The 26,703-nt window shown below is 48.9% G+C and overlaps 2 protein-coding genes across 5 annotated transcripts in view; one reads left to right on the top strand and one right to left on the bottom strand.

Annotated features, from left to right (window-relative positions):
- LOC131211593 (complexin) overlaps positions 1 to 26,703 on the bottom strand; it is a 156,884-nt gene that overhangs the window by 117,103 nt on the left and 13,078 nt on the right. The window lies entirely within an intron of this gene.
- On the top strand, positions 19,640 to 22,089 carry LOC131207136 (nose resistant to fluoxetine protein 6-like). The gene is made up of 5 exons (XM_058199744.1): positions 19,640 to 19,748; positions 19,910 to 20,052; positions 20,120 to 20,357; positions 20,428 to 21,104; positions 21,163 to 22,089. The coding sequence occupies exons 1-5, from the start codon at positions 19,640 to 19,642 to the stop codon at positions 22,087 to 22,089; spliced, it is 2,094 nt and encodes a 697-aa protein (XP_058055727.1).

Here is a 26,703-nt window from a genome sequence, read left to right as displayed (position 1 = left end):
TAATTGCTCACCTCCGGTAGGCACGGTCCCGGGTCATTGGGGCTTTTCCGGTGCAAATAAATCATGCAGAACGACGGCCACCGGGACGGACGGAACCGCAGCTTTCCGAAGAATTTCCTCAGTCGTTGGACCGCGAAGACAATTAGACTCATTATCGCACACACAGCTCGCTTTGTGGTGCGGCGCACACCATCATCCCTCTGGCCGGCTGTTAATTATGGCTTTTGCATTTCGTTACGATAAGAAGAGCGAACGAACATGACGACAACGCTGACGCATGATCATTAGAGAGACCCAGCGAGCGAGCAGCCAGCCATAAGCCGGCCGGCCAGCGTCTGAAGAAGTCTGAACGGAGCAAAAATGAAGTCTTTGAAGAAAATAAAGCTCAGCTCAGGCCCTGCGTTTGGGTCGGGCGAGACGAAATGAAAAAATACCCCATGATAAATTGCTCCTTACGGCCAACCTTTGACGTGCGGAACTCGAACACGCACACACCACCAACACAGACACAGATACACAGTCATGATGGGTGGTGTCACGAAAATGCTTCCACACTGGCCACAAAGTACCCCGGGCTCGGCTTCCTCTTCGCGGAACGTTCTCAAGACTTCGCCTTGAAACGGTTCGCACAATTCTTGGAAGACATTCCCGCTTGTATGTGTGAGTGTATGTGTGTGTGTGTGGTAGCTAATTTGTCGTTACATGCACATCCGGATGGCAGCCAGTGGCCACGTTAATCTTCTTGGCGCGATAACGCGATACGTTGCCTCCTTGCCTTGCTCCGCAAAGAAAAAGCCGAAGGATATGTTTCGAGCACTCATCGGAAGGACCAGAACGGTGCGGCCGGAGGGCTGCCACGGAAGCCGGTAGCAATCCGATGGCCAGGGGCCAGCCAAGCAAAACGTAAAGTGTGAGATCCAAAAAATACGTCAGCATTTCGCGCGAGATAATCAAACACTTTGACGCCTTTGCCGGACACCGCGCACCGGGAAGCGACCGAGGACGTGATGGCCCATGGGAGTGGGGTCGCGGGGTGCCAAAGTGTTCATCGAGCTGTGATAAATTACCTGAGGCGGATCTGGCGCAAGGCGACCCACGGCCCCACACTCTAATGAAACGTCGTTTGCGTCAATCGGCTGGCAAAAAAATCGGACGGACCGGAGAGTCTCGGAACGACTCTAGGACGACGGCTACCGAAATAGTCCCAGGAAGTCGCCCATCGACCCCCCGCCGCAACCAGCCCACCGCCGCCTCATCGTCTGGTCGTTCCGTCCGGCACGTCGGGCACACCGAAAGTCGCATCACAATCCGCCAATCAGTCAGCCAGTCAGTCAGTTAGTCCGTTAGTTGACGAACTGCAAACCCACGGAACATTAAGCCGGGCCGGGTCTCGCTTCCGACGCACACTGACGGACGAAAGTGTTCGAACGGACGAATGTGTGCTGAATTTTGTATTGTGTTTTATTCTTCCATTTATTTACTCATTTTCTTTTAATATAATAGTGTCACTATGGGCGATAATAATTAGATGAAATTGAACAGTTTGTAATCCGTTCTTTGAAGGGATGATCGATTCAGAGGCTTTTTCTTCTAGAGTGTGTCTTAACAAGGAAAAACCACGGTCTCTATCTCTCTCTTTGTATCGCAATATGTCCTTTATGAAACAACCATTGCTAAAACAAATTAATTTGAATTCTTTGTAAACATAAGTTAAGAGATTCAAACGCTGTCTATCACAAATCATGCTAATTTTTGGTTAACTCTTGGCAACAGCAACTAATAATTACAATTGTGTAATAAGGGCGTAAGCACGAAAGTGGTCAGAGGTCGAAAGCCCAATTGAATAAATCCAAATATTCATTCTGAGAGACTAATTTGGGCATTAGGACATCGGACGAAATTGAGCCTTCTTGGTAGATGACGCTTTATTTCCTATACGACAGTTTCTGAATAACTTTGACTTATAAAACCGAATACTTACCCTCGTTAGTGTAGTGCGTGCGACAACGGCTATGACGCACGTCGAGTGCCTCATTGCACCAACGAGCGCGCCTTCGTTGGTCGAAGGATGGCCAAAAAACGAGGTTAATCTGCTGTGACAAATGGAACCCACGGCAGCGGCAGCATATTTCACTTCTCGATCACGCCCCTAGCTCAAGCCACGGTGGTGATCAGCGATGCGCGTCCTCGATAGACGAAGTGGCCTCCGATGGGGAGACTGATCGGCGTCATCGGGTACATTCCGGTCGCCGGCCGAGTGCGCTGTGTGCTCAACCCGTGACACAGTTGCCAACGGTGTATCCTTTTAAACAAAGCAATTATCCTTTCATTTCGCAAGTCTTTAATCAAATTAAGGTCACCGTCACCCATCGCATCGTCCCGTTAGAGTCACAGGGCACCGGAGGGCGAGTCGGTCCATTATCAAGCCATCCACTTGGGATTGGGTGGAAGAGGTTGTGTTTTTCCATCAAATCTCGGCTCTGGTCCCAACGACCAGCGACAGACCTCGGCAAAAGAGTGTGCTGATGGGTTTTTTGTCCTCCCTTTTCGCCATCGTCCCCGTCGACCGACCAAACCGGGACGCCGACGACGATGGACAGTGATTCCAATCGTTAGGTGCTTATTGGTTCACTCCACACACTCCACAGTGTTCTTTTATGTTCACTACCATAAGGTCCGACTTCAACCACTGCCAAGCCACGAAGCCAGAGCGCCCGGGATGCGGCCTTTGATCCGGAGCCTTAATTCCTGGGCTCAAGTCTACTGGCTAGCGGATCGCTATTTGCGGATTTTCCGTCTGAACCGAACGCAGCAATCAATGCTCCAGAGCCAGGATGGGCCCGGTGGATTCCGGCTTCTGGTTCCGGATGTTGTAGCCATAACCCATTACAAGGGCAAAAAATGGCCGACGAGTGGCGAGGACTGGCAGCCCCAGCAAATTGGGCCGCAGTAGTGGAGGGCCACATCGCCCATCGTAACGCAAAGCCCCCCAGAGAGCCTCATTAGCCGTGAGATGTATGCCGCAATTCCACGATTGCGCTTTTAAGCCGCAACTTTGAGTTCCACTTACGAAGGATAATTTCGATTGAATTCAAATTTGGTTTGGTTGTTTCGATTTATATTTTTTTTTTTCCCCGATCCGAGCCCGAGGCCGAGAAGATCACCCATCCGCGTGGAGTGGAGATTAGTGGTTAATCCACGCTCTCGATTAAAAGCGACGTCAACGGAGGACGTTCCATTTGACCGGTGCGCGCGCCCCCCGCTTCGAATTACACCGCAAACGGAGCGTCAATGCATTTACATTTCGTTTCCGGGCACTGATTAACGGCCCAGTGGGCTTTGCGCGGTGCTTTAACTGCGCTGAAAACCACAAATTGGTTACAAAACCGAAGATCAGCAGCGTTGGAGCTTGGTAGGTTCCGGCGCCAACCTTCTCGAACTATCCGGTGGCTTGGACCGGTGGGCCATAAAATCGGTCCGGCAAGTACTCGGTCATTCGAATCCTGTTCAATGGTTTTTCGTTTATTACCGCAACAATGGGGCAGTCAAAGGTATTCGGTATGATTTGGCGAATAGACGCGATTTACTGGATAATTTAGTTCCTGGATTAAATACTAAAAATGGCAATGAAAGATTAATAAGTGTAATTGATCACTTAATTTAAAGTAAAAGCGTGCACGAATCTTCCTTATGATGAAAAATCAGTCCTACCTTTATAAGAGCATTGTTATACTGATTTCTCTAATTGGATCGACTGAAAAGATTTTACTTTTGGCAGAACCAAATTAGGTAAAACTATTTTTCGATGGGCACCGTTCATTTCAAACACGTAATCAACAAAATAAACCAAAACATCATGTATCGCTCTACCATTTGGTGTTGTTTGTTGGGTGAAAGCTCCCTAGGAACACAGTATTTCAATAAATAAACGTAACCCACACAATGCCACGATAAGGCTCTCCTCGCGGATTCCTTTTTTGCATTTTCAAATTGATTAGCTTGTCGCCCGTTCGTCCGAAAAGAGCGGGGCTCGCTCTTATCGCCGGCGAACCGTTTTGCATTTTCCAATCATTTCCAAGTTTTTCATGATGTTTTTTTCCTGTACAACTGAAATTGCTTCTGAACCGTGCCTTCAATGGCCGCCGCAAGATGCACCGCGGGAGCCATCGACACATCGGTGCTGGCTGCATGGCGGCGTGGAAAACCTGAAGTAAAGCGGCCTGAGTTTTCCCCATTTCTGTTCGATGCGATTTTGCTTTTTTTCTCTCCCTCGGTCTACATCGTGCATAATGGAACACAAATACAAGGACTTTCTGCGATGCAACCTAAAAGTACTCTTCCCGAGCGAGCGAGTGCGCCGTGCCTTACGATCCGCAAAATGGCTTCCCGTCGCACGGTTAAATATATCCTTTTTCTTACACTAAAGCATCAAATCAGTACCGGGGGAAACATGGCCCGGTCGAACGGGATGGCTTCCGGGAAGGGGCGATCCAATAACCGACGCAACAAACCCGAGGAATGCATCCTAGGCTTCTCCGGCGGAACCAACGTCATCCTGCTGCAATCCGAGGTTCGAGCGGCGGCAAGGTGCATTATTTATCGGTTGGCGGTTCCATTCCGGCATTGTGAAGACTGTTTTCTTGAAATTAAATTTACATGCCCGAATGGGTTTGGCTTGTTTGCCGCTAGGCGACGTTCCTTCCGTAGACACCCATTGTTTCCCGGTCGCTGCAACGATCAAGAGGTAGAAGAACCGGTTGGATAAATCGAACAACCGAAAGATCATTCGGAAAGACGAATGTTTGCCTGCTTGGGATCTTGGGTTCTGTTCCCGTTCTCGAAGGCACTCACAAAAAATCGCGGTTCCGGTGCCGATACCGGGTTCGAATCTTTCCCGTCGTCCCGGAAACGTTTCGTATTGTGTGTCGTTTTTCATGTAATTCAGCCCCATTTTTACGACTCCGTGCAAGGTTTTTGTTCCGATTTGAACAAAAAAGGCTCAAACGGGCCTTTGAGTGCAAAGAAAAAGTAACCAAACTGTGCTGCGGGAGTAACAAAGTGGATATTTCGGGTTGGGATACTTATTGGGTAGGCAAGTGAGTTCGTATTAAATGGCACTAGCGAGATTGCGGCACTAAATAAATTAATAAAGTGTTACCACTGTTAAAGTAATTTGGGAAATAATGACAAAAGGTGATAGAATTGACATTCCCCTTGAGCGTATCTTAAAAAAACAGTGATTAAAATCGACTGATGTTTAATGTTCAACAATCTTGTAGTACGTGATCCAGAAACATCATGGCCCAAGGATACAAAGATCATAACAGTCAATGGTGTACCGGTCGAAGCGGTTTCACGACAGAGTCAGAGCGGCCATACTCAGTTTTCTCGGAACTTGGCTTGATTGCGAATCCAGACGTGTTTTGAGAAGACGTAATCTGTCAGAGTTAAGTGTCTACACTTGTTATGCCTGTAGCGTCGATTTCGTTGTCCGTTATGTACAACAGCGTATAATGGGTTCTAAAACAATATGCCACTTCAAGAGTTCAAAAGTGTTATTGATTTGTTGCCCACTTGATTGTTGTACGTGATCCCATTGTTTTGTCTATTCTAGTAAGATCGTATCTTATTGGTGTGCTTATTATCTTAGATTATATGTGATTGAGTCATTTATCGAACTTTCTTAAGTAATGATAAATGATGAAATAACATTTAAAAAATCAAAGATTTAACTGTAACATAAAAGTCCATACATTTTACCAGAACCACACCCAAATAGAACACCAATTGATGTCCAAATAAATACATTTGATCTATAAAGCCATCGTATCATTTAAAATCTGTGCACTTTTTCACCAACCCAATGTTTTAATCTCAAAAGCAGTACATCCGGAAACGAAGAAAAGCGATTTTCCGGGAAGAAAGGACCGGGATCAGTGTGCCGAGTTTTCTGTAATCTGCCAGGACTCGCTGTGCCAGCAATAGCAGCGGTATTCATCGCTGTTCCCTGGCCAATACCTATTGAGCACTCTCGTTCGTTGTCTCTCTCTCTCTCTCTCGCCTCGTTTGCCATCTGATACGAAAACCCTGCCAATCGGTTCGGCAAGTTCGTGTTTGTCGAGTGCCACTTCTGCCCTTTCGAAGGCAGCTTTCAGGCAAGCTGCATTTTTGTGCCCTTTTTCGGGACGCTCTCCAGCGTATAGTCATTAGGCATCTGCCGGCCGATGGGCTCACCACGGAACCTACGTCTGTTGCACGCTTGAGATCGAAACCGTCACGCAAAATCGAAACCATGTGAAACTTGCCCTCGACGTCATCGGCATACATGACTCCTCGAGTGAAGCCCTTCGCCGCGGAGTGCCGATGGCAGATGGCTGTCAGTCAGTCGCGGCGCAGTTGAGGTACCCGAGAGAACTTGACCCGATCCCGACCGTACGGGGTTCGATTTAATTAAGCACGCGGGTCACGGATTGATGCCGTTCCGGCGCACCATCTCCGTTTGCAACACATCATCAGCTTAACGGCTGCGATGCACACGATAAAATAGCTGAAGGGCCGCCTGCCGCATTCTTCGGGCGTCCAAAGGGATGCTTCGGGCCAGCGTAAGTGACACTCAGCCCCGGCCCGGGCCATGCACTACACTCATCAGCGCACCAGCGAAAAGTCGATGTCGACTGACGAGCTGAAGACAAACAAGAAAAAACTCCATTCCTCTCCCCCCGGGGCAGAGGAATGACGTTAAGGAATGCAATCAAAACTTTTTCAATTTTGCGCTCCGTGTGCTCCAGATGCCCAGGCCGGGCTACATATGAGAGACCACCATCGCGGGTGGCTGGGCTGGACTGATAGTAAAATCTTTAATCCGATCCGCCGTGCAGGGCTGCTATCGGCAAAACTTCGATGAGACCACGTACGGAGCTTTTTGTGAGACCGTTTAGTCGTTAATTAAAATACGCCATTCCTTCGGCAGCTCCCCGTGGCCAACAGTTACCAACGGTCCCGACTCGTCCACAGTGTGCTCGGTGAAGTGCTCGGCGCTAGGAGAGCCGATGCAAAATGCATAAGTTGTGTAGCGCCACGAATTCCGGTCATATGATGTTAACTACCCTTCGTCCAAGGGTCCAAGGTTAAGCGGGTGATACACTTACGTCCAGCTCCATCGGTGACTTCAGAAAAACTCCTTCCGCTAGCCGAGACCCGTTTCTGAAGTACTACTTCGATCCATCACCGGAGCTGAATGGTAGTGTGCTTCAACCGCGAGTGCGACCATCAATCAAAACCGAGGGTCTCGCGCAACTGTACCGGAGCGTGCGAATAAAACATGGACGTACGGCAACGGCACTTCAAATCGATCAATCAAAGATGATTCAATAAAAATTCAATATCCAAATGGATCGACCGGGGATTCGGCACGGTATCACCTTCCCACTGAACTCGTCTCCGCGATTCTCCGATTGTGCCGAAGCAGAAGACGTCCATTGGGCAAAAAATGACGACCACGGCGCGTGTAGCTGCGGTGCGGCGGTAGCATGAATCCCGTTTGGGGCCTTTTTTTAACACTGGCGACAGCAGAAAAAATCGAAACACTTACTAAATGGTACTTGGAACGAATCGCCCGTATCTAGAACATTGCGCGAAGCAGTTTGGGTGCTGCATTGGGTGAATCAAAAAATGATAGCCGTTATTCAAGCCTCCTACAGCCTGCACAGAGCATTCCAATGCCTGGTATATTTACCAAACTTAATGCGTCCGAACCGCAGCCAACTTTAGTGTGTTATCATTTTTAAAACGTCAAACTCTACTCTACTAGCGTGGCCTCTATTTATTTGGATGAAAATTGTTGCACACAGCCACTAACAGTAGCATTTCACGTTTTAATAGACAAACATATCGGCCGAAAACCTCCAAAGGAGTCACTCAAAAATCACGAAAAAGGATCGCAGCAAGCGTCATTTCGACCATAAATGACAGTTAATTTTTACAAATGCAAACCCGATGGACTTTTTCGGTCAGAGCTATTTGACAAAGCACAACTGAGTTTGAGAAATTTTCTAGCTCTGCAGAGTTTCGAGCCAAATACCCCAAAGCCCGTTGCACGTTTGATGAGTATAATTTATGCTCACGGTCGGTACATAGGTCGGCCGTTTGTTTAACATCATATGTTTACCCCTGCCATCATGTTTGTTACATGTGCGGACAATTATCACCTGACAGAAATTAGATTCAAACATCTCTAACCAACAATGTAAACACATTTAAGAGTGCGTTGCCTGTGCGTTCGTTGTTTCACGATCTTGTTCAGATTTACTTTTTTAATACGGAAGCCAATCATTCCGATCCTTTTTGCTGACGTCTTCCAGGAAGGGTTTCTACGGGCTTTACTGGTTTTACGCTATTCACATTTATTATAGCCGCTCAATGGGGTTGAGTCCCCTGATCGCCAAAAAGAGACATTGAGATGAACTGCACTGTCAGCTACTCCACAACTGCCAAACGGAGTGTACTCAGCACCGGCTGGTCAATTATAAAGTTTGAAATGGAAAAAAATACAGTACTTTCGTTTTTCCCAACACATTGGGGACTCTTTTTGTACAAACCTCAAGGCCAATATGAAGCGCAGGAAAACGAGTTTTTGAGTTGCTCATCACTTGATGCCAAATAGAACGGGGGGGAAAAATCAGTATGACCCTTTTTCTCGCGTGCCAACATAAAATGTTGCTCTTTATAACATTTGACGTCAAGCGAAGAGAGAACAGTGCACATGTGCGACGCGCAGGAAATGTGGACGCGGTTTTTATCAGATGGGCGGAATATTGTGCTCACCCAGCTCGTTATCGTGCGCCTTTCTTTCTACCAAAACAGGACACAAAAAGGACGAACCACGCGCGGGCTCCACGAGCGAAGACTTTCCAGCGGGGTTCATCGTTACACTGATGAGTTTGCGTGTAATGGGCTTAACACCCTTGCGCTGGTGTCAGTGACTATTAGGCGTTATCCGGCCCTCGGGATCACGGGTCGGGGAAGCGACCAGCGACCGTGCGTACATCCCGGGGATGCGCGCCAAACGCCTCGTTTCGGCTCCCCCAAGTAATATTTCCGTAACGAAGCCTTTTTATTTGCAACGAAGCCCTTTTCCGTGTGCCCTAACCATGATGTATTGCATCGGCGGAGAGGCGAGACAGCAGACGCTTAGCAGAATGAAGGGCAGCAGGGCCCGTACGCAACGCGCCAGATAAAATAAGATTTGAATAAATGATTGGAACTGCGTTTGGGGCCAGGAATACGGCCCTCTCGGTGGGAACTGATCGACAAGAAAACTGATGTAGTGCGCCGTTGTTTGAAAGCCAACGGCCACGGCGTGTGCGTGCAACCCGGACGGTGAGTGAGAAGGTTTACGAGTCATGAAATTGCGGTGCTGTGCTGACGGGTGCGAAAAGAAAATCGCCCCCAGAAAAAAACTGGAAACCAACGCCCCATATGAAGACCCCCTTCTTCGGTAGCAAATAGGCAAATGAGGGGTTCCCATCTTAGAATGGTACCTACGACTCGACCCTTACAAAGGCACTGGAAGGACACGTTTATGGTATGCGCTGGAGCACTATATGGCGGTCACGTGCCCGTGGTGATAAACAACAGCTGTGGGTCTCGAGCAGAGAGGGAGAGGCTAAAGAAAAACGCCCAGCTAAGGGCAAATCGTTTTCCGAGGATGTGAACGCATACCCTGCGCTGCCGTCGCTTGGGCAGCACTATCAACAGCAGCAACAACAACAACACGGCACGCTCGTAAATAATAGCAAAGTTTTTTACGGTCACTTGCTGCAAATAAGTGCTCGTTATGTGGAAAACTGTGACTTGGAAGTGGTTCGCTTCGAGGGAGAAATAATGATTGCAGGGCGATGAAGTTGCACACAGGACGCGAACGAAGAAACTGGAATGCTATTATTAAGCGTTCTGTAAAGCGCTGCCAAAGCGCCGTTGAAACGTTCAAAAGACATAACATACACGAAACATATTGTTCACATGTCTTCTGGTTTCGATATGACTTAAGCAGAAAATAATGTCAGTTCGAAAGTCATAAACTGACGAGGTCCTTACGCAATGTTGGGAGCGTTCGCAGCAACTTCTTTGCAATCGACCCACACCTTCATTAGTTGCTCAATTACCACCATGGTTTTCGTAAGATACCGCTAAGCTTGTTCCTCTAAAATGTTCAGACTGGGCACCCTGGACTTTGCACCTTTGGATGATTGGATTTATCACCACGTAGAAAATTTGATGGAAAACGTCGCTCTACGAATATCATAACGGGAAACCTGCAGCTTTCAGGGCGGCATAGAAAGGCAAGAGTCGGCAACTATACAACACTTGAAAGACACTGCGAAACAAATTGAATTATTACCAAAAAAAAAAGTGTCGCTAATTGAAGACGATTGCTGCTTGAAAAACGCAATAACCTTGACGTGCCCACGGTACACATGAAAAGAGGCGCAAAAATAGTATGATGACCATAAAACTGTCTTTTGGGTCATTTTGATGTCGAGCCGGAAAGAAACGAAGCATCAAGTAACGTACGAAATTCGGTTCAAGCTCACCAACCAAAGAAAACATAAACGGCGCAAAAGGGACTTCCTTCACTCAGCGAGCAGATCATATCGGCGTTCGGCAAATAATTGCAAATCAGTCTACTGTCGCGCGTTAATGGCCGAACGAAAACAATAATCATCCAGCGGCTCATCCAACACATGTTCAGTGGCCCGAGAAAAAGGGTTCGATGATCATCGAGAACTGCTAGAGCCACAACGGGGCCATCGTTGCGTTCTGAGAAAATCCCCGGCTCCACACAGGTGTGCGAGGGCATCAATCCAACGGCCTTCGGGGTTCGTTCTAATTCCGTAGGCTTACACGAGGCTGGGCAATCGATACGGCCGGCACCAGCCCATTGACAAAGGGCTCACTTTGCCGCTTTCGGTCCAGCGAGTCCTTGAGCCGTTCCGGGGCCGGGGGTGGGCTAAGAAAATAGGATACTCGTTAATGGGTCCCCTCCCGATCCCCCGAAATCTCTGCCAGCAGTTGGTGAGGTGTCCTGTCGAGTGGCGTAACTAAGACACCTCGACGAGAGTTGCGAGAACACCGCATACGCAAGGTGTTTGTCGAATATTAAACCAACCCAAACCCAACGATTCCTTTGGAGGGTCCTTTCAACGGTTGGGGCCACAGATTTGGGTGGTAAATTATTTTCACAAGATTTACGGAGTTTCGTGCGTCGGGAAGAGTACACAAAGAACCTTTTCGGACGTAATTTTCGGTGCGTTCGGGCAGGGGGCGCTAGGACCTTTCACTAGGGTCCGGGAAAGTACACATGCGGCCGGTAGCGCACTTTTCGAACTCCCAATTATGCAGACACACACGCACGCCGCTCCCCGTTTCGTTGTGAAAGATACACATGTGTAGTAATCATTTCACTTGAGCGCAGTAATCTGTTTGCCAAACCCTTCCGGCCAGCGGCGTACACGATTGGCCTCCACACGTGAGTCGTCTTATCCCTGTTTGGGGTTTTGCTATGTTTGGTTAAGCATTAGACCTCCCAACGCCCGGTAGCCTGCCTGTGGACGGTCATCGGGAAATATATTGCGGGCATGAGGGGTTTTACTTCCACACTACAACACAGGTTATCTTGCAGGTCCGACTCGGGAGGAAGTGTTCGAAATGGCAGCCAAAACTTAGAACAGAGTAAATTACCATGAATATGATCCATTGAGTAGTTAGAGGAGTGGTTGGTCTCCTTGTCTAAGGATGCTGATGGCTAGTTTATTATGCTTTAAATGGTTCAATCTTTACGTACCCGATGTGTAAGAAATCGATGCGTTGGATAAACGATCAATGTGAGATCTCTTTCATGCGAGTCGGAGGTCAGACATCGCTTTTGAGTGGCCTGAAAGTGGAAAATAGAAAATTGGTTCATTACATCGTCATTTAAAAAGAGATTCATAGTGCAAAACCTAGATAACGATCGTCGAGGCGCCACGCTTTATGGCATGATACGTGCAGAACATTCTTGAATTTCTCTTTCCTGTACGAAAGAAAGGTGAACCGTCCGTTCGCCTTGAACCCGGTAAAGATCCGACTCAACCGAGTAGCTACAGACCAATAAGCCTGCTTAGCTCTCTAAGTAAAATCTTTGAAAAACTACCCCTGACACGCATTATAGAGCACGTGAACTCAAATAATATTTTTCCAACCCAACAGTTTGGTTTCAGATCAGGACACTCAACAACACTACAACTAACCAGAATTGTAAACCATTTAAGAAAAGCTAAATCTGAAAACAAATCCACAGCCATCGTCATTTTAGACATAGAAAAAGCATTCGATAGTGTATGGTACTATGGACTGTTACACAAAATGCATAAACTTAATTTCCCACTATACATATTACAAATTTTAAAAACCTACCTCAACAATAGAAAATATCAAGTACTTGTCAACAACACCCTCTCTGCATCTTTTAATGCACCAGCTGGTGTCCCACAAGGAAGTATCCTTGGTCCTTCCCTCTATAATATATTCACGTCCGACGTTCCAAAAACAAGAGCGTGTGAAGTAACAATTTATGCCGACGATAAAGCCCTTATATCAACAAGCAAGGTAACCAAAACAGCGATTAAGAACCTACAAAAAATCGTTAATTCCTATAAACATTACTACAATAACTGGAAGATAAAAATCAATCCATCGAAAGTCCAGGCTATATTTTTCCCATATAAATTCAGCAAACGAGTCGTTCCCATACCTGGTCAAAATATCATTATAGATAATTAAAATATATCATGGTCCTCTCACCTCAGATACCTGGGGCTAATACTGGGCAATACTATCGTCCACACCTAAACTATCGTCCACACCTAGAAATGTTACATAAAAAACTAGACATACTCATCAAACTGCTATACCCATTAATCAACAGAAAATCAAAACTAAACTTTTCAAATAAACTCTTAATACATAAAACAATTTTCCTCCCTCTCTTAACGTATGCCTCTTTTCTGTGGTCGCATTGCTCCGAAACTAACTTCCAATGAATACAAATCAGACTGAATATAATTCCTTAAAATGATCCTTAATTTACATTGGAGAACACCAACAAATCTCGTCCTAAGCCTCGCTGGCACGCAAAGACTATCGTCTGAAGTTAACAAACTAAAAGAAGGCCTAATCAATAGATGCAATAATTCTATCCACCCTACAATACAAGACCTAATAATCTAAAGTTTTTAAAGTTAACTAGTTGTAAGATGTTTTTAGTTATTAGTTATGAATTATAAGTATAATAAAATGACTCAATGCCACGTGACATAACATGTAATTTAAATAGATTTTAATCGAAACATTTTCATTTCAATCATTTTGATGCCTTAGAATTATTAAATAACTGCAATCCCAGTGTGGAATATCTCTGTCCTCTTATGTAACCAAGCATTTATGTATAATAAAGATCAAAAAAATCCTTTAATTTAAAAACTCAAAAATCCGTTCGCCTTGCGCCGAAAAGGTCCCCCAAATTTTTTATACCAACAGAGGCGATGAATTCTTAGAAAACTGGCTGAGGTTTGACGTCAATTGTCTAATTAATGCAATTTTTTGAATTTATTCATTGGACCTGAGTCAACCGCCCCACGACGAGCCTAATTAAAACGGAACAATAATTTAAGTCAAGCCTGAATGCGTCAAGAAAAGCCGCCCGACTTGCTTTTCAACTTACACCGACTGGGCGATCTGTTTAAGGTTACGTAGAGATCACTGTTTTTATGGTCATCACTGTTTATGGTTTTATGGTTTATGGTTAGAGATCACTGTTTAACGGAATGGACGGCATGTGCATCGAGGTCGATTTAATGGAAACATTACTCACGTGCCTCGACGGACCGTAGTAAACGGCTTCATTGCGCACTACGCACTTTATTTCCTATCCATATTTAATGGATCGTGTTTAGTCTGCTAAGGTCATTGATTCAAGGAATAAAAATTATTGGCAGTATCGTTGCTATCTTCGGTAGTTTTCTGATAAAACGAAATTAGACAAGAACTGGTGTAATTTTCGGCATTCTGTGACCGTTGGAAAATCGTTCTATCAAGGTGAGCTCTTGGTTCATGGACAAGAATTCAATCAACATCTGCAGCGTACCTCGGATTGTCGATGATCTCCGGGCCAATAAACCACGGCTTATCGCCCCGTCAACCCCAAAAGGATGTCAGTGGAAAACTTTGAATTTCTAAAGGAAAAACATAGTCTCTTTAAAGTTCACGCGACGCGTCAGCGTGATGGTGCCTTTCGGCAGCTAAGTGCATCGGAAGTGCTCGAGTTGGGAGCTACTACCGTGCAAAGGTGGCTGCATTTCCACCAAATCTCAAGAATCGAATACCGAAAATGCACAGCGCTCGCCATGGGATGCGGAGAGCACCGGAATCCTCCTTAGTTCCGGCAGGCAAGGCAGCCACAATACCAAAAGCGAAAACCCTAAAGCATCCCTCTTCGATCAGGCGTACGAACAGCGCATCACGGCGCACGGCGACGAGGCGATGCAATTGCATAGAGTTCGTTTTCTCAAATGGGATCAAACGCGGAAGTGTTCTTTTCACTTCACCATCGGCGTCACGGCGTCTTGTGCGATGTCTAGAGAATTGTTGTTGAAGACCCGGGGTTCTGTTTGGTTGTACCACCGTTCGAAGCAGCCCTTTTCAAAGCGGAACACCGACACGGTTCGGTAACACACACCGGAAACGGTCCGCCTGAGAGTGGAAAGCCGAAGGGAAGCTTTCGAACAGCGATAAAAATGGCAGCCATTTTTCTGCCACGCCGACAAGGACTGCAAGGGCTGAAGCCCTTAATATTGAGACACGCACTGTCATTAATCGTTCGCTGAGTTGGTCCACCCGGATACACGTCCATCTCCGGAAATTAAATTATCGCCTCTCCGAGACGCGTGTGGATCACTTACGGAAAAAATGGGGTCTGAAATGGTCGCTGACTGACGATTAGTCGGCGAAGGTTACGCCAGCTGGTCTCATCGCCTGGCCCTTCGGCCCTGCGGCCAATTGGAAAATGCGAGAATTATGCTGAAATAATTGGACGCACCGGGTGGTCGTCTCACATTACCGTTGGACCGCGGAGTTGGACAAATTAATGAAGTAGACGGTTTATTGCCCATGAGGCCCGACTCGTTAATTTTTATGCAACCAACCAAGACCCGAAACTGCAACACCCCTAAGTGATGTTCACGTGTTGAAAGAATGGAAGCGCATCACAGCCCCCACGTTGGTCGAATTTGTTTTTCCAACCTCCTCACGGTCATCTGTGGCCGACGTAAGCATAATCGATAAGGTTGATCCCCACGTCACGATGGATCGTTTTTTTTTCTATGTGGAATGGAGTGCGCAAGATCGAATGCGATCGATAGATAATATCTCAGGGTCAATCACTGTCTGCATTTTTAGAAACGCCTTGCGGTGCGGAGAGACGATCGTTGGCCATTCAACCGGACATCTCCAACGGAAACCGAGTCCGAAATAGCGTTCAATCAAACATGCAAGGCAGTTAAACTAATACTAACCACTTACCGACTGATGAGAGGCAATCGATCGTCCGATCGAGCACCACACCCAGCCACGTGTCGTACATCGTACGGTCCCGTCCCCACAGTTGGAAGAATTTGGCAAACGTACGAGAATACAATTAATATTCTCAAGTTGGAGCGGACGGCAGAGATATGAGGGGAGGCTGTCTCTCGAAGGCTGCCCGAGCCCTCGCCGCACATCCACTCAACGCGCCGTGACCGTTGACAAACCTTAACCCCAAGTACCCGGCGGCGGAGGTCTACCTCGCTCTGAAGTGGCCCGAAAAGTGGTGCCCTCTTGTGGCCGTAACAATCTGCGGCGGCCCGTCCTTAATAGTCTCTCATATTTCAATTCTCCACCGCCCCATGAGTGGTCTCTCGGGATGCTCTCAAGTGTACCGCCACACGACGTAAGCGGCGGACCTGAGTTCTGCCGTGTCTGCCATCGTTGGTTGGTGGCTCTTGGAAGATTCCCATGATTTCTCCTTGAAGCTCTTGTTGGAGAGACTCGGACTGGACCACTGGGCACTTTCGACACAAAACTAGAGCCAGCCTTCCACGTGGAGATGTTATGTGGTGCAGCAGACGCTGGCTGGGGCCAGCTGTCTGGGAAGCGGCCCGATGGAAGTCTACAGCATCGGACGTCAACCGCGTGCTCCAGAAGGCCTCCGCCAAAGGCCGCCAGAGAAACACATGCTCGTTGACGTCAACGGTCGCCAGAGGTCTCTTCCCATTGTTTACCATTCGTCATGACGCGTTAAGGCCTCGCGATCCGTAAAGTACGTTCAAATCTCGTGACGGCGTCGTTGTTGTTCCCCCGGGGTCCTCTAGGCCCGGTAATGTTTGATGCCCTGCCCGACGCCCGGTGAACACGCTCTGGAGCCCGCAAACAGTAAACAGCACAATGCTTGCTTTCCCATTCGACAAAAACTATGCTTTTTGTGCACGTCCGACACCCGATGAAGTCAACCAAGGCCTGGCGCGTGTATAGTCGGCGGGTTCATTGAAATCGGACCGGTGGTGGACCTGGTGGAAATTGCTTCAATCAAATCTTAACCATGACTGGCACAACTGGCACCGGATCGCCTCGGCCAAGTACTCGAGCTCGCATATCGAAATTAATTTGGCCAAGAAATTCGGGGCCGCCTCGAGTCGAAAGGTTCGCCAAACGGTGCCCCCGATGTTTTGTGTCGATAAACAGTGTGTGCGTAATTAATGTGGCCGATGTGTTTTTCCCTAGAGCTCAGGGGGTCCACGGTTCGAGCGCCCGCGATGAACACGATCGCGATCAGTGTGACTCACTCACGTCATCATTATTCACCACTAGCGCTGTTTACTTGCGAGAGTTCAGGAGTGGAGCAGCAAAAAACGAATCAAGCTTACCAAATTGATCAACGTCCATCGATCAACAACAAGCGGTGATTAGTCTCTGGAACTAATGGTAGATCGATCTTACGAGTACGTTCTAGCGATCGAATGGCAGATCCTGCCATCTCATTGGCATTGGGGTTATTTTGACGCAACAAAACATGTTGCGATCTCTTGTTCTAGTTGCGAACGGAACTCCCCAGAAGCTTCGGTCATCGAGCAGAAAGTGTCAAGGGGTTCAAATCTGGCTGTGTTCAATCAAAGCCCAGACTCTCAAGGTACTCAGGTGCCGTTGGATTTTCTGCCTTTCGCCGCCGCACGTAGCGATCGATCGCAATCAACATCTCGGCTGCAGGAGCCAACTTTTTTGGGGTAAACAATTACCTGTCCACGCCAAGGACCGGCTGGACAGCGGTAGGAGTTAAGGATCGCTTCACAAAGGGCAGCCCATCATTACGGCATAGAAAAACCCCACCGCGGGCACGAAGTCCGCTGGCCGTTTTAGGAGTCTACTCATCTTCACACTTCACACGCCCAAGGCACCCGCGTGCCAAGGAGACTGGGGGAATCCCCGTGCAAGTCCATGTGTGTGGGGAAGTGCCAAATTTCCGATGAGCGTCGGGGGGCTGAGTGATGATGGGTCCGAGGCTTTCTTCCGTTTTGACTCGAGCGTCCGGCGTGGACGCGGCGAAGTGGACCACGAAGCGGAACAGCGTGGACCTGAGAGCGTGAAGCCGAACGCGAGCCGAGCCGGCGCTTGGCGGTGACGTCTTCGTCTCGGACGACGTCACCACCGACACGAAAGACTTCGACGGGCCGACCGGCGAGGAACCGGCGCCACCTGGTTGGGTGAAAATTCGTCTCGCGCGCGAACCGTTCTTCCGGGCGGCTCGCAGAGTCGGTGCAGTCGCGTGTGATCACTAATCCGGCCAACATCACGTCCGATCGCGATCGCGAGCGTTCGCGAGTAGAAACAGAAGTTCGCGCAGCTCATAGAGAGTTACCGATTGGGTGGCCACCGAGCATCGCTCACCCCCCCGTCGAGAAGGTAAAGCCCCCTGGATGGCCCAGTAAGAGCGTGAGCGTGTGATAAAAAAAGTCGTAAAATCGATGTACAGAGTGTCTAGAAGCGCAAGAAGAAGAAAAAGGAACAGTTCCTTACACGGAACACGACACAATCGGCGTTGCGCAAATAGAAGTGACATTAACGTGCAAATGTGAACTGCGAACACGCCCGAGGTGTACTCAGCCTGGTCGATAAGCCCCAGGCATTCAACGTCAAGGAACAGGAGTTGGTGCAGTGTGCGATCGCACGATCAAGAGCTCTTCGCTCCTGGGTGACAATTAGAACCGCGGACGCAAACACACTCTGCCTTGTGGCCCATGTTTGACTTTAATGAGCTCGAAGGTGCAGCCCGTTTTCTCCTAAGCGACACTAGTGAGGGCCCTAATGGTACACAGAGCATTTCCGGGCGATGCGGAAAGCACCGGGCGTTAGAAAGCGGAAATTACCGGCGGCCAAGAGATTAAAAAAGAGATGCGATGGGGCCGACTATTTCCCCCGAGTTTGCGTCCGACCACCAACCGCCGTCGCGCCATATCACGCCCCGTTTTCATGCAAATAATACCCCAATAATTTGATTTGCGTCATACGTTTCTGGTGCCTGCCGTGCGATGGTGCGCGATCGCTCGTCGCCCGCCCGTCTGTTGGTTTCTCGCTCCGTGGCGCTCGATCGCCCCTCGATCTCGGTCCTATTTCCACGTTTTGAATCAGAGGCTCACGAGGTGGCTGAGGTTGTTTGCAGATATGAGCAACCCGAGACCATATCCGGGCCCGGCCGACACCGACACCGGAGTACAAACGGTATCTTATGCTCCGTCTTCATTGTTGAAATTGTGTTTGCTTTTTTTTGCTGTTGTTGTGTGCCCCATTTTTCTCTTGTAAATTGTGGCCGAAAACAGCTTCAATACACGCGCGAACAGTGCGGCAACTAAAGTCCCAGCCTGAAGTGAAGCAGTGACTTTCGGTTAATCTTTATGTTGTTTTTAAATTGACGCTTAAATTAAGGTTTCAATCAAATCAGTTGACATTCAATGAGAACTTGACCTTAATGTCACCCATTCTTAACTGGCGACCTCGACACTCGGCTGCTTCACGCTCCTTCGCCCGGTACTTTATGATGTTCCCAAATATGGAAAATAAATTGCGGACACGGACACAACACAATGAAGCCGCCGGGGAGGCAACGGCGAGAACAGTGCACGATCGCGAGAAGTGTTAGAAAGTGTAGGTTGTTCACGGCACACCTCGAATTGTTTGTTTGCAGCACCCCCCCCGCAGGTCCAGGGACTTTGCCGCCGCACCGTGTGCAAGCTTTGGTACTTTAAACCGGCCAAATTTCCCAACCGAACGCGGGTTCGGAACAAGTGATGTCGGCAGTGTCGAAGTGATAGCGCCAGTCCAGCCGCCAGCGTGATTGCGAAATTGAAGTGTTCAATTTTTGTGGCGCCGACTACAACTATTCACGTGTCTCACCGCACGCGGCAACAAACCAGCTGTGTCTCCGGAGTGCACTCGCCCCGCGTGTTGGCCAGGTCGCCAGGTCCGTCCGTTCCTGGGGCGGGAAAGTAAACAGTGACAAATTTGCTAAGCAATAAAAATGTCCCGAAGGGCAGCCATATTAGCACTTTGCGTAACGCTACCGCTGGTGCTGGCGGAGCTGGTGGCGGCTGCGGACGCGGACGCGGCCGACGGAGACGAATTTCGACGTAAGTTATTTACCCCACTTTGTTGTTTGTTTGTTTGTGGTGCTTGTTGGTGGGATGTGATTTTCTGGATGCGCGCCCGGGAACTTGTCTTTCGAGTGCGTTGCGTGGCGCAGCGCTGTCGTCAACCGATCCTGATCTGTTCTGGGGGTGTGCCATTCCAGTGGACGAGTACCTGAAGTTTCCGCCGCTGTTCAAGTACGACGACTTCGAAGACTGCCGCCGGTGGTACAGTGACTACGTGTACTGCGTGGTGAAGGCACCGCTCGAGCCGGACGAAACGTCCGCCCTCTGGCGGAACATCAGTGTAAGTGGACCGGATCGGATCGTGAAGTCAAGTGGAGTTCTGACCGTTTCCGGGTGGGGTGATGCAGTTCTTTTCCAGTGACTATCACCACTACGACCACCGGGTGCTGGAGCGTGGCGTTTGTCTGCCCAAATGCCACGAAGCCGTCTTCCCGAATGGGTCGCAGGCAGCGGACCGCTACACGCAGAGCGATCTGATGCACCGATGCATAGGCGATGAAGTCACGGCCGGCTACCAGTTGAAATTGGAACCGAACCTCCGCATCCAGTACTGCTACTCCAAGAGCACCGAAAGCCTTCCCTACGGTACGGAGATCAAGGGCGTTCTCCATCATGTAGCTCTCTCCATAACGTCCCAACGGCTCTGTCCCTACAGATTGGCTCGATGTGGCGTTTTTCCTGCTGGCCGCGACGATCGTGTTCCTGGTCGTGGCCTCGACCATGTACGATCTGCACGAGCAAGCCCGCCAGCGCTTCCCGGATGGATACTTTGCGCGAAGCCTCCAGCTGAGCCACCAGCGGCTCCTGACAGCGTTCTCGTTTCCGCGGAACGTACGCCGCCTGAAGGAACCGGTCGGTAACAGCCAGACACGCACCGACCTGGCGTGCTTCGAGGCGTTCCGGTTCGCACAAACGTTTCGCGTCATCTTCCTGCACGTGACCATCGCGCACCTGAAGATACCGCAGCGCAATCCGGAGTACATGGAGCAGCTCCAGCACGGGACCGCGCTCCAGACGTTCATCGCCGAGTTCCAGAACTACGTCCAGACGTTCTTCGCCATCGGCGGTATGCTGATGGTGGTCAACTTTCTTGACCACACCCGGAAACATCCGCGCTTCCGGCCGGCGTTCTTCGTCGAGCGGATCCGCAACCGGCTGTGTCGGTTGGTACCGACGTACGCGTTCATGATCCTGCTCGAGTCGTCCGTGATGCGGCACATGATCGACGGCCCGTTCGGGAAGCAGTTTGCCGGCGAATCGAGCGCCAACTGTCACCGGTGGTGGTGGGCCAACCTGCTGTTCGTCAACAACTACATCGCCTGGCACCAACCGGTAAGCATGATCCGCATGACGCCACTCCGGAACCTTACTGTGTACGTGTTGCCCGCAGTGCTTCATCCCCTCGTGGTACCTGGCGACCGACCTGCAGCTGTACGTGTTCGGGCTGGCCATCATGATGGTCCTGTGGAAGTGGCCCTCGGTCACGAAGTACGTGTTTAGCGCCGTCTTCCTCTACAGTGCCGTGGTGCCGGCCGTGACGTACCTCGCGTCCAACATCTCGCCCGTCATGACGGTCGACATGAAGGACGTGGACACGTACATGCGCGGCCAGCGCTTCCAGGACGCGCTCTACTTCCCGTTCCACCAGAACACCGGTGTCTACTTCTGTGGCATGCTGGCCGGCATGGTATACCACCAGTTCCGGGACCAGCGCAAGGAGCTGTTCAAGCTGGACGCGTTCAAGCAGGTGGCGCAACTGAGTGGGCTGCTGTACGGGTTCAGCATGGTCACCGTGTCGTGGGTCGTGAGCAACCTCGCCTGGTTGCCCGCCATCGTACTGGCCGTGTACGCCAGCACGTTCCGGATCAGCTGGGGTCTGTTCAACACGGTGCTGCTGCTGGCGCTGGCGCTGCTCCATCGGCACCACTGGATCAAGATGACGCTCAGCCACCCGGTCTTCGGGGTCCTGGGCAAGCTGGGCTACAGCGTTTACCTGATCCACTTCACCATCATCGTGCAGGTGTACGGGCGCGAGAAAGCGCCCATCTTCAGCAACGAGCTGATCGTGACCGGCTTTACGGCCGAGGTACTCTTCTTCAGCTACATCATGGGCGCGCTGCTGTGCGTGCTGGTCGAGCTGCCGACCGGTGCCGCGCTGAAGGAGCTCCTCGAGCCGGCACCGAGGCAATCCTCGATCAACCAGGTGCTCTCGGCCTCGGAAAAGATCAGTGGACAGACGGTGCCGAACGGAAGTACCCCGGAAGTTGGTGCAACCGCGACGCCGACCAGCCCGCCGGGAACCACCGAAGGACACTGAGAGGGCCGTGGGGTCCGTGTCTGTGATAGGAACTCTTCTTCTTCTTCGTATGTGTGCGTGTGTCTGTGTGTGTTTTTTTATTGTTTCGCTTTGAGACTGATGATTAGCTGCTGCTGCTGCTCATTGACTAAGCCCTCTGTGTACAAACCGCCGCGCAGTCGTAGTCAGCCTGATCTGGTAGATAAGGTGAAGTCCTTAAACTAGTATTCGTTTTAATCGGTGGTCCAACCACACCTAGCGTTACACTGGCAGGGCGTTACAGGCTTCGGTTCCTTTTTACCCAAGGTTTTACAGCAGCGAGCGAGAGAGAAAGGCAGCAACAAGGTATTAACTGGGTGCGCGTTTTATGTGACGCAACATAAGGTACGTTTTGTGAAATAAAATGTATATTCAACGCACGATGCAATGAATCGCAAGATATTCATAACTACGTGCGTCACAACGGACGCACCGGATGTGGCGGTCAATCATGCGGCTCGTGTAACTTCGGGTAACATCAAAGTTCATGTTCGACGCGGCGATTACAATTTTTAATAACGACACATTTGACGGAGTCAACCGGTGTGACGGGCTCCGGTTGTGAACGTCCGAGCTGGGTGGCGTAGTAGATCATGATATGATTAGATATGATTTCCTGTTATCGTCACCAATTCACCGTCGCCTCGCCGTCTGTGAATGGACGAGGGCACACAGGGCCGGTGGGACATGCACATTTTCGATACGCTTCGGAAGCGACCCGACTTGAGGACCATTTTTCACCGCCAAGCGCCCTACCTAGGTAGCCTCGGACTGCTGTGGGCTCTAAATAAAATCTTAATTTAATATTCAGTTGTTCTCTTCGCACCGCTGGAGCGAACACTAAGTGGTTTTCGACGGCCAAGGGCTGCCGCCCTGCTGGACGTCCAGTTCTTGGCACATTTGGGTCTACACCCGCTGTGTTGCGTCACCAGATCGTTACATCCGATCGATAAAGATATTTCGGAGCGAACTGAACATTCCACCCGTAAGTGGTGTTAATGTTGAGTTTAACGTGCGTCATGCCAGCTGGAGCCGAACATCTACCGGTAACTGCCGGACATTGATCAGATATTGGTATGGGATCGATCTAAGAAGCAAGTTCCAATTTTTGCAGCTTTTCACGATAGTCCAATACTCATAACTTAAGAAACGATCTTAAAATGCAGTGCAAGACTCGTTGCTAGTTCCACTTCATACCTAACAAAAACTATACCTCGGTGATTATCCTCTCGCAAACGCTGTGAATGCTTTAGTAAAGTTAACCCGTGAGCTCATCATTCTAAAATGCTGTCAAAAAACTTGTAAGCTGTAACTATTGATGTGATAATTTATGACCCCAAACCTGGCCGCGGCTTTGCATAATTCTGGGGAACAAAACACGATTGACTGCAACAAAGCAAACGTCTTCATTCACGGGTCCAGAAATGGCTTGCGGCCCGGTTCACCACGGTTTCTTTCCAACTCTGCCTCCGCAGGGGCCCAAATTAAGCTGGACTGATTTCTTGAAAACAGGCGTCATTCATGCCGCCGCGGGACCACGAGGCCCAACCCCTTCGCGCCCCTCTCGTTGTGTCAAGGTTCGTTTAATGTGCCGTGAGCCAAAATAAAGACGTCCACTGCTCGCGAGAACCGCGGACAGGTGATGGCCACCGCAGCCGCCGCCATGCGAGTGCGAACCTGCCGACGGGCTCGGGCCGGACTCGCACAACACCCTTCACGACCGCCCAAAGGAGGGTGGTGGCCCAAAATGGCGACCGTAGCTAATGTGAAAATAATCACTCATTCCGGTACCATCGCCCAGCTTCAGGTGCGAGAAAAGCTGCGTATGTGTTTCTTTCGGCTGCGATTCGCGAAACAAATTCACTCAGCACCGCTATATCCGCTCCGCCGGGTTTAGCACACCGTTTTACTCTCTTTAATTGTCGAACGTTGCGGAAATTAATCTATTCCGCGCTCCGGATTGCTCGGAAGTGCTCGGATGATGCCTGCGCAGCACAGGAAGGGCTCCGTGGTCTGGCTAAATGCACCAGACCACGGAGCGCCTAAAGAAGTAATAAATAAGCCTGCTTTGAAATATAGCATCACTGACATTGGATAATGTGCGGGTACAATTTTCAAGTATAATTTTTGTTGACGAACTGAGGAGTGAGCTTAACTGTTGAGTGCACTTAAAAAAGGTCTCGGCCATGACCATTGTGCAGAAATGAAAAACCTGTTTATTGCACGGCTTTAAAGTAGCCTTACCTATTATTTTACACAACACAAAATACATTTAATATTCATTAACCTTACAGCCGGGAGCAATAAAAAGCCAACGAGTGAAGAAAATGTTTAAAAAGCCACCAGTTTGACGCACGGCAACTATCCACGGAATGGTCAAAATGAAGCGATTTCGAACGGAAACTTCTGCCCTATAAAGTTTTTCAAAGTCGAGCTTATATTGAACGGCTTTTTTATTATTTCAACAAAACTGATGACCATGAATTGGAAATGCCTATTTTGTAAGCACTGTCAGAGGAAACATTGAAAATAATGTTAACTATGTTCTGTTAGTTATGAAACTATTATTGACTCACAGCCAAAGGTGATACGAAGAGATGCAATAAGAAAACTGTCAATTGTTTACGCGGACTAAACTGTTCTGCTTAAAAACCGAATCTGACGAAACAAATGATTAAATGGAGCTGCATCAATTAAATGAAATCATGCGAAAAAGTCCTAAACTTTCCGCACAACTTAATTCCCTTCGTTACTACCTTTAGACGCAAGTCCTCACCAAACCCTTTCACTGTGTAAACACGGACACTACGCTGCTGGTTCGTACTGCTTTTGCCTGTACTGCATACAAAAGCAACCATAACCGCGCGATAACGACTGATTGACATGATAGTGCGACAGCCGGTGTCAAAAACCGCAATAACAGATAGCTCCAGTTTAGACCACCAAATCTACACAAACCGACCCCCGCGCGGCGGGCAGCATATCTTGCGCATCGCCCTAAAACTTACTGAGCCACGTTTATGCGCAAACGGGGAAATCCATTAATCATCGCATCGTTTCTCATAAATCTGTCATCGTCTGGCGAGTTTTTCGCTATTCGCTAAGTTTTTTTTGTTTATTTTCGCACTGCGGCGTCTCTACTTTTGGAGTATCTTTTCCGTGCAGCACGCCCAGTGGCCCACCCTGGGTGGATGCCGGAGTAGGAACCTCGCAAAACTTCGCTCCGTGAGTTCGAAGTGGAAGCACGAAAAAAGAGTTTTTTCTTCTTTTGGGGTTTGCAAATGAATCGCTTATCACCTCATTAGTGTGTTGCCTGCTGCCAGCAGATGCATCGAGAGCGAACATGGACGATAAACCGACGGAGAACGGAGACGATAAATGAAAGGATTCACACAGAATTTTTGTCGTTTTTGTAGCAGTAACAGTACAACCAGAGTTTCGTTCCGTCAATAACATTCTGAAACAAAAACGGCACTTTGCCGCATCGCTAACGGAAGTGATGTCAAAAGATGCATCGATCTTGGCCACTAGAAAACGGTGTCGGTGACACGTTGTTGCCATTAAAGTGCATTAATCATATTTTAACGTTGACGGTGTTTTTTCAATAGAGCCAGTTCCACGATCTCGGAAATTCGGCTAAGTTTACTCAAGTGAACTAAGTTAAAGATACTAGCTATCCCATCGCCTAATATCGCTTTTGACCAACAAAGCTGTGACTGAGCGGGTAGCTATCAGATTATTATAGGTCTTTACTTAGGTATTCGCAGACTCTAATACATTGACAACATTGAGATTTCTGATCCACAAAATTGTCGATCATAGAACAGAAGAAACCTAGCGTCTGTTTTAAGCTCATTTAAGAAAACAGGACCATTTATCGTAATAATGCATAAATCCCGAGGCAACTGGGGAATTAATATTGTCTGGCACTCCAGATGACACTTTCCCATTCGTCCGAAGCTTACGACGCACATCGGAAGAATCGAATATTCGCCGTACGCAAGGGGCCCCTTTGGAACTGGCGGAACTGTAATCATACATTATGCATCCCTGCCGACTGCCGCCAAACTCTTGTTTCATTATTAGCACCATTTATTACACTGTGCCAGGCACCCAAACCCTCTGAAGCCGCCGTCGTTGGCAATCGTAAAAGAATGCCGCCACCGATGACGGAGGTCCGGAAGGTGAATTAGAGCGTTTGATACGTCCGAACGCACGATTTATGGCAGTGTTTAGCGGGGCTAATTTTTTATGGCAGGTCATTTTTTGGCTTGGCTGGCGGCAAATTGCTTCCTCGGAAGCTAACCGCGAAACCACGCCAGCTTATCGCTTGTGTTTCACATACGACGCGTCACGCTTGAATGTGCCCGTGTTCCGACGTGTTACGAATCAGCACTGTGCAACAAATGGTGGAATCCGAAACATAAAGTCGCCAACATCCTTCTGACCGAAACGACCGACCGACCGACTTTTTAAAAGGCCCATGTTTTGAGCGCAAACCATTTGTTGGCTGTTGTTGCTCTGACTTTCCTCGCACCAGCGGTCAGTGAAACAAGCTTCCGGCAACTACAAATTAAAACTAATACAAAACAGTGA

The sequence above is a fragment of the Anopheles bellator genome, chromosome 2, assembly GCF_943735745.2.
Source record: "Anopheles bellator chromosome 2, idAnoBellAS_SP24_06.2, whole genome shotgun sequence".
Lineage (NCBI taxonomy): Eukaryota > Metazoa > Arthropoda > Insecta > Diptera > Culicidae > Anopheles > Anopheles bellator.
Note: the sequence above shows the minus strand (reverse complement) of the source record. Positions and strands in the feature narration are given on the sequence as shown.